At 42.4% G+C, this 9,034-nt stretch overlaps 1 protein-coding gene across 1 annotated transcript; it reads right to left on the bottom strand.

The window, feature by feature from the left end:
- Nucleotides 1-266: 266 nt before the first annotated feature.
- On the bottom strand, nucleotides 267-8,709 carry pck1 (phosphoenolpyruvate carboxykinase 1 (soluble)). The gene is made up of 10 exons (XM_079685277.1): nucleotides 8,554-8,709; nucleotides 7,701-7,982; nucleotides 6,454-6,638; nucleotides 5,957-6,160; nucleotides 5,440-5,627; nucleotides 5,195-5,357; nucleotides 4,609-4,833; nucleotides 4,123-4,254; nucleotides 3,894-3,989; nucleotides 267-1,668 (listed from the first exon to the last, which is right to left on the bottom strand). Exons 2-10 carry the CDS (start codon nucleotides 7,922-7,924, stop codon nucleotides 1,211-1,213), a joined length of 1,875 nt encoding a protein of 624 aa, XP_079541403.1. The 5' UTR covers nucleotides 7,925-7,982; nucleotides 8,554-8,709; the 3' UTR covers nucleotides 267-1,210.
- Nucleotides 8,710-9,034: the final 325 nt, after the last annotated feature.

Raw genomic sequence — 9,034 nt, 5'->3', positions numbered from 1 at the left:
ATAAATCGCAAACATTGCGTAGAAACTGGCGTACGCCATTTTTGGAGCGTATATCCCTTTTATAAATGAGGCCCCTGGTGAGAAGAGGATTGGGAAGAACTCTGGAAGCAGGAAAAGACTAACGAGGCTGATGTAGAGCAGGTGTGCAGGGTAAAGGCTCAGGAAGGCAACAGGAGAATCAGCAAAAAAGGCTACAAACCAGTCTAGACTGAATGTCTATGGGACACATCATATATCAGAAATAACAATGACAACAGCAACATGACTTAATAATTGACAACACTTTTATTGTCTTCTCCCTTCTCTGGGGTCTCAAGATGGCCCCAAGACAGAACCAAGAGAAACCAACAGTGTATAAAAATAAATTAAGAATACAAACAGGAACAGAAAACGACATGTACCCTATGTTAGAGGGTTAAACAACACTGGACTTATTTACTCTTTCTGTGCTCTACAAGTCCACATGGCAATGACAGTGTGATGTGCGCTCATAATAAGTTACTATTAAATAGTAGAATTCAGAAGTACAGTAGGGCAATACATTAGAACAACAGTTTAAAACAACGAGCTGTTACCACAGCAAGGGAATAATGGAAAGGAAACATTTCACTTGGCACATTCTCTCATACTGTTAGCATAGTGAGGAATGTTTCTGACTACAATTTCTTTCTACACTACAATTTCTGCAAGTTCATATCATTTATCTTATCATCCCCAGAACACATTTAAAAGTATTTAAAATAATTGTCCTTTGGGAAATGTTGGAGTATTATAGCAAACGAAAACATTGAAAACAGTCAAAACAATTTGACATTGAAATAAATGATCTGAGGACAATTGCTCCCCTTTCATGTAGTTGTAAGACTCCACCGACTTCAATGATAAGGATACTATATTATTATGTGTCTTCCTGGAACTCAAAACGTTGTTCTAGAGTCACTAGAAATCTATTACAATTTCTGATATGTAGTTATTGAATCAATAAATGATTGCTTTAGAATATCTGGTAAGTCTTATAGATTCACTAGAAGTCTTTATTCAAATTTCTTATATTTTGTTCTAGAATAACTCAAAGTCTGTTCAAGAATGTTTGATATCTCTTTCTAGAATGACTAAAAGTCTGCTCTGGAATGGGTAATATCCGTTATAGAATTTCGAATTTGTTGTGCTACTTCAGATTTGCTGAAGTGCTGTTCGCTCCCCCTCATCATCACATCTGCTTCACTCTCTGCTGCAGGAGCTCCAGCTGCCGGGCCACCTCGTTGGGCAGGTCGTTGTTAACCTGCGTGGTGAAGAACTTCCTAACATCGGCCACCTCCCTCTGCCAGAACTCCTGATCCAGGGAGAACAGCTGGCTGAGGTCCACCTCCTCCTCCAGGCCCTGGAGGTTCAGGGAGTCGCAGCATGGCAGGTAGCCCACCACGGAGGGCATGGCGCCGGCCTCTCCATTCAAACGCCTGAACATCCAGTCCAGAACGCGGATGTTGTCTCCAAAACCGGGCCAGAGGAATCCAGCGGTGGGACTCTTACGGAACCAGTTCACGTGAAAGATCTTGGGGAGCTTGGCACCGGGGCGGTCGGCCATGCTCAGCCAGTGAGAGAGGTACTGGCCGAAGTTGTAGCCGAAGAAGGGGCGCATGGCGAAGGGGTCGTGCATGATCATCTTGCCTGCAGAAAGGAAGGGGGACAAGGAGCAGAGATTGGTACATGTCTTAAATATGTATTACCAGAGATGGCAAAAGTATACACATCCTTTACTCAAGTAGAAGTACAGATAATCATGTTTAAAAATACTCTTGTAAAAGTAGAAGTAGTGACTAAACTTCTTTACTCAAGTAAAAGTAAAGAAGTATGGGCTTTGAAATATACTTAAAATAAAAAGTACCCATAACTAGCAGCTGTTTTAAAGAGTAGCTGACCTCGCTTTATATTAATAGAACAATAATGTCATTGTTAGCTAATGAATGTTTCCATGCTGAACAACAGCAACATGACGTTGTCATTGGTCCCTCTTCTTTAGAGAAGACCAGGAAATGATGGATACACGGATCGTGTTCAAATCAATAGGCACGCAATGATTCTAAATAATAATGATCACGCCACCAAACACACATTCAAACTAAAGGAACCAGCCTGTTTGGAAAATGTAAGAAGTAGAAAGTACAGGTATTTGTGTTCAACATGTAAGAAGTGGAAAGTACAGGTATTTGTGTTCAAAATGTAAGAAGTAGAAAGTACAGGTATTTGTGTTCAACATGTAAGAAGTGGAAAGTACAGGTATTTGTGTTCAAAATGTAAGAAGTAGAAAGTACAGGTATTTGTGTTCAAAATGTAAGAAGTAGAAAGTACAGGTATTTGTGTTCAACATGTAAGAAGTAGAAAGTACAGGGATTTGTGTTCAACATGTAAGAAGTAGAAAGTACAGGGATTTGTGTTCAAAACGTAAGAAGTAAAAGTAAAAACTCGTCAGAACAAATAAGAAGTGGAGTAAAGTACTGATACCAGAAAAATGTACTTAAATAAAGTAACAAAGTATTTGTACTCCACTACTTCCCACCTCTGCGTATCACCAGGCACAATAAATTCATCTAGATCAGGGGTTTTCAAAGTGTGGGTAGGTGAGTCTCCCCTCAGAGAACATAAGAACAGCCGCGCCCCCCTCCCAATTATTATTGCTGTTATTATTATTATTATTATTATTATTGTTGTTGTTGCTATAATGCAGGGGTATTCAATTGCATTTCAAAGAGGTCCAGTAAGAGAAAATGTAATTAAATGCTCTGTTTTCGCTGTCTACCTTCCGCCATTTTAAATTACTCCGACTGTTTCTCTCCTCTTGTCGTGTCTCTGTGTGTGTTTGAATCTATCGTGCTGAACTGCACCGATTTGATTGGCTGAGTAGCGTCACCTCCTTAAAACATTAAACAATTACTTTTTTAAACCTTTTTATTTTTATGTTTTAAACATATTGTATAAAACTCCCCCACTACTTGGACTATTCCTTGCACCCCTCTAGAATAAGCCCGAATGGTCTCAACCATATTGCATCAGTAACGTGCACTTGTTATTATAACAAAATCGCAAGGACACTGGTAGCGATTGGAAAATTGAGTGTTGTTCAGTTTGTGTGTTGTGGAACATGCGTGTCCGTGCATGAAAATATACCACACCCAATTACAATTGCATGTTCAATTCACTACCCTGGAAGTTAATACAGTTGTTAAAGTTGGAACAGCCTGTGGACAGCCGTTCTTCCTTGCATGTCAGTCGCCGACACCTTCTTACAGAGGACAGGCACATCTAGCTGCAGCACGACCCGTATATTTCCGCACGCCGTGTTCTCAAGATTTTTTTTTTTAACATTTTCAACATGGTGGATAAATCCTTATATGCTCCCGGCAACACACTGAACGTTACCCCGTTACATTCACCCCTACTTTAGTGGGAACAATGAGTCTGCGTCTTTGATGCACACAGGAATAAACGCAGATCATCCTCTGGCTGCAGCCTTGACCGGTACTTGCTTTTGATCAAAGTCAATGCGGAAAACCTGCACTCACACAGGTAGGTGGAGGTGAAGGGAATGAGCACTTTTACAGCCTTTTTGGCGAGGTGGGGGAACTCGATCTCCACAGACAGCCACAAGTGGGCAAGTGTCACTTTACTCGTCTTTTTCTCGTTCTTTTGTGTCTCACGCTGCGCCTCCCCTGAAGCTCTCTGGCGCCCCCCAGGGGAGGCGCGCCTCACACTTTGAAAACCGTTGATATAGAGTATGCAGTTTATATGCACGTTGCTCAAACATGGATTGAATCAACTTCTCGGCCTTTGAAGGCTGAATGGAGGTGAGATAAATAAAAAAAGCTCTCTTGTCATGAGAATGGTTAGATACTGACCTTTGTATTCGGCTGCAGCGGTGGCCTCTGACCTCATGGCTGCTCCAACAAACACACCGTGCTGCCAGCTGAAAGCCTCGTATACCAGAGGGACACCTGAGCGGAAGAATAGTCATTTATTAGATTCATATTTTGTCATAATTTTCTCACATCTCCTTATATCTTCTTTCAGTCCTTTCCTTTTGTTAATTAATTGATCCCACTGCATACTGTTTATATCTTTGCTCACCTTCTGGCCTTCGTCCTCCGAAAATGATGGCCTCAATGGGGACTCCCTCCGGGGATTCCCACATTGGGTCGATAATGGGACACTGCCCGGCCGGAGTGCAGAAACGAGAGTTGGGATGAGCGCAAGGTTCGCCTGGAAAGAGAAAGAGAGACATGAGGGTAAACTTTATTTCCCAACATTCTTATCTCCTTACCCCTAATGTGTGTGATGTTCTCTAGCTTGTCTTGTTGCTCTTTGAAACACCAGTTTGATAACTACTCCTGTATCTCTTCAGTGATTTCTTTGAAAAACACAAAAGCTATCTCAGACCTTTGGTCCACAGGATGGCACTTCTACAGATTGGATCTTCTAAACAATTGGCCCTTCCAATTAACTTCCTGGTGTTTAGAGCCTATTTTGACTTTCCTTATCCCACCTACAGTCTTTGCAATGCCCTCTGTTTTCTGCAAGCACAGAAGAAATAATAATGAAGTTAAAAACTCTTACCGTCCTCTGAGCTCCAGGGCTTGTTCTTCCAGGAAGTGATGGTGACTCCTTCAGGAAGTGCCTGGTCCATTCCCTCCCAGTACACGCCGCCATCACTGGTTTCCGCAACATTGGTGAACACTGTGTTCTTAATGATGGTCTCCATGGCATTGGGGTTGGTTTTGACTGAGGTGCCGGGGGCAACTCCGAAAAAGCCATTCTCAGGGTTGATGGCACGTAGGTTTCCTAGAGACAGGGAACAATGGAAATAATGAGTGTTAGAATTGATAGCTTGTATTATTATTATATTTGCCAAGGAGGTTATCTTTCTGGTTCAATTAGTGGGTTTGTTTGTATCTCAGGCAGGATTAGGAGAAAACTACTAGCCCGACATTGGTCCCAACGAATGGTACAACATTGTCCAACAAAGAACCCATTACATTGCGAAGTGGATCCAAATGACAGGATGTCTATATACATCATGGATTCACTTATATAATCGGCCTTAAAGGAGGGCCGTGCTCCATGAGTACCCTTTCAGTTTTAATTGTAATCCTATCATCCCAAATGGGATTAAATGAGCTTCTCATAGTCTTGAGTCCCTCACCTTGGTCGTCAAACTTCATCCAGGCAATGTCGTCTCCCACACACTCCACCTTCCAGCCGGGCAGCGTGGGGCAGAGCATGGCCAGGTTGGTCTTCCCGCAGGCGCTGGGGAAGGCTGCTGCCATGTACTTTTTCTGCCCTGCAGGGTTGGTGACACCCAGGATCTGAGGAGGAGAAACATTCCGTTTAACAAGTTGTTGTGGGAAGTACTTATAATGATATATTGTGAGTTTTTTCAGATCTTACCAGCATGTGCTCGGCCAGCCAGCCTTCTTCCTTGGCGATGCATGATGCGATGCGCAGAGCGAAGCATTTCTTCCCCAGAAGGGAGTTTCCTCCGTATCCGCTGCCGAACGAGACGATCTGCCTGCGGTCCGGGACGTGAGCGATCAGCGTCTGCTCCGGGTTACAGGGCCAGCTGTTCACCAAGGGCTCTGCAAGACAAAGGGTTTACTTTAATCAGTGGATAGCATCAGTGGAGGAGGAATGTTTTACTTAATTTAGTGTCCTGGTAGAACTTCAACGATAAGATAAATTTGTCTATTCAATCGATTCATCGTTAATGTCAATTTTCATGCAAAAATGGCAAAATATGTTGTAACGTCATGCTTTTACCGTTAGTAAATATATTATAAGTAGTACTAGTGCTACTAGTATATATAATTTATCAAAATGACACAAAAGTTACTAGTTATTTTTCCGAGCCTTAGTACGGATGCATGCATGTAGTTAGCTGGATGTTGTTTTGATGTTGTGGACGTACTCTTCAGCGGCAGAGGACAGCCGACGGAGTGCAGACAGCGGACGAACTCTCCTGTCCCCAGAGCGGACAGCACAGACTTCCCCATGCGGGTCATCACTCTCATACTGGCGACCACGTAGGGGGAGTCGGTCAGCTCCACCCCGATCTTAGAGAGCGGAGACCCCACTGGACCCATGCTGAACGGGATCACATACATGGTACGACCTGAGGAGAGAGAACATTTAAATGATACCTTAGTTTCAATGAGACTGTGTGCTTCACTACAGATGAAATGTAAAATATTGACTTTCAGGAACCAAATGAACACATTTTGCAGTGAAATACCCTTATACAACCATCCATTTCCAAATCTACACACCGATTCAAGTATTAAAGAAACATGGTTCTGCTTTGTTCTACCTTGGGAAGGGGAATCTTAACCACTTTAGACTTTTTGGAGAGATTTGTGCCTCTATTCACTTGTTCATCCTGATGTGTAATTGTGTTCTCCGTTTTACCTTTCATGCAGCCGGGGAACCTTTGGTCCACGGCCTTGTCGAACTCTTCAGGGGACATCCAGCGTCCCAGCTGGCTGACCCCTCCGTCCAGAGGGGTGGGCACTGTGTCCCTCTGCTCCCGGGTCACAATCACCGTCTTACTCTCCACACGAGCCACGTCCCTTGGGTCGGTCCTGGCCAAAAAGCTGCAGGAAGAGGAAGAGGAAGAGAAGGGTGAGACTTTTTGTCTTTTAACTTTCTTTCATACGTTCGCAAGATTGGTACATTGCATTTTGTCCCTGTGTTTCCAACAAGAAGTTGTAGCTCAGGAGGTGGAGTTGTCGTCCACCAGTGGCTCGGAGGTTGGAGCCCCAGCCCCAACAGTCAACATGTGGAAGTGTCTTGGCTGAATGTGTGTGAATGCTAACTTGAAACTTCAAAAGCACTTTGTGTAGTCGCAAAGACTTGAAAAGCTTTACGTCTATTTACCTTTGACTTTTTATGCTGCTACTTATTTATTTTAACAATAAAAAAAAAAAATGGTGTAGTAATTTGATGTTAATTACTGTGTGATTGCCTCTTTATTCAATATTTTTGTTTGCCTTTCATCTGCCTAAACCATGAGTTTTTTTATTCCTTCCTCAAAAGGATTACTATTTCAGATTTATCAGATTTTAGATTTTTGGTTTTTTGCAGTAGGATGAAGCAGAATTGCTAGTTAACCTGCCTCCTGTTCACGTGAATGTTTGTGTGACAGCGGCTGCTCGTCCTAAAGGAGCTGGACTTTCTGGTTCTTCAGAATGCCGACCTTTCACACGCGTGTTGTTTATTTCAACAGCTGATGACGACTTACTCTTGCACACTGTCTCTAGGAACAACAAGACCGTGCTCTCTGCCAACTGGTTTGGGTTTCCTCTGTCTTTGTTACAAAAGCCACCACAGCCACATACTAGCTGTTGTTGTTATTTTTCTGTAGATATTTGTTTGAAATATTATTTATAATTTTTAAATGAGTATTCATGATTGATCTGGATAAAAAAAACTAAAATATGAGTTGCATTGTTGTAGTGGCAGCTTCGTGTAACTTATTTATCATGTGTAAGTATTATTTCTGTTGTAAATACTGTTTTTTTGTGAAATAATTTTGAAAATAAATCCCACAGAAAACTGACATTTTAGACAACTGAAAGGGTTCAAGTCTGCTGATGTTTAGAGTATTTGCTTTGTGGCCCCTGTCTCCAGAATTCTCTGAATTGAATCGCACCCACCAGTTCTCATATTTGCGGAGCTTCTTAATCAGGCCCTGCTCCTCCAGCTGTGTCAGGACGGCCCGGTTCTCCTCCTCGGAGCCGTCACAGATGTGTAGGGCGTCGGGCTGGCACAGCGTCACGTTCAGATCCACAAACTCCTTCAGGGCCGGGCTGAGGGCGCTCAGGTCGCCCTGCAGGACCCTCGGGCTGCTCTGGTTCTGAGAGGGGAGCTGAGGAGGCATGCTGCTGGGGGCTGGAAGGCTGGAGGGTAGAGAGAAGAGACAGGAGGAAGAGTGGAGTCTGGGGAGAAGGTTCAGGGGGGAGAGTAAAAGTAGACATAGAAAGGGTCAGAGAAAAGTTAGCAAGATGGGGCAAGGAGAAGAAAAGAGAGGAGAGGTGATGGAGGATGGAATAATAAATATGGATATAGAAAAATAAAAGGAACAGGGAGAAGATTTAAAAGAGAGAAAGAGGAATAAAGTTTAGCACATGAATGCATTATACACTTTGTATACATAGTGCACTTTACTACAGTCCTGTTAACAATAATGTGATATATTATGTTTGTATAATGATCATTGTTGGAATAAAATAAATACAAAAATAAATAAATTATACATTTTATCCATAGAGCAAATTTCAATGTACTCAATATTTGTATTTACAGGTCAACAATATCATTAAAAAGCAAATACAAATAAAAAGAAGCCTGAGATATGAGCGTAACATTTGAAATGACTGCTTCACTAAAAGTTGAATTAAATGTTAAATAAATAAAAAACTGCTGCAGCCTTACTGTCCAACAGAATCCCCCCCTCCTCATCAGATACCCTCCTCACATTACACAGTGGAAACAGAAGCGTCAAGTTACCTTCAGGAGTGTGTGCAGCAGAGACTCTTCAGCGGAGCCTCCTCAGATGAAGTTTTTCCGAAGAGCTGAGGACTGTTTCTCCTGAGTGAGTTGTTTTTGCTGACAGAGTTTCTCTCTTTATACCCGGGATGTCCCACAAGAGGGGGGGGGAGGAAGCTTGTCCTCTGAGCTACTTGCATGAACCTGTTGTTCCATGCTGATCTAAAAAACACAGTGTCACAATTAATCATTTATCAGCGTGACGTAACGTCTTCATCACAGAACCGGTTCCCTCTGCCCGGCTGCAGAGAAACCAGTCAGTCAGCCCATCAGAATACTTTACTGTCCCTGGGGAAATGGAGTTTTAGGTGAGTTGCTCTTTAGAAACAAAAACAAAAATTAGGATGATAAAAATATTTATATAAGAAGTTAAAGTAAGATGTGCAATTAAAACATAATATAAAAATAAAATTGATTAGAGATCATTATATTGACATAAAAA

Source organism: Notothenia rossii (genome assembly GCF_949606895.1).
Source record: "Notothenia rossii genome assembly, chromosome: 5".
NCBI classification, from domain to species: Eukaryota; Metazoa; Chordata; class Actinopteri; order Perciformes; family Nototheniidae; genus Notothenia; species Notothenia rossii.
The sequence above is the reverse complement of the archived record's forward strand: the minus strand, read 5'-3'. Positions and strand labels throughout refer to the sequence as shown.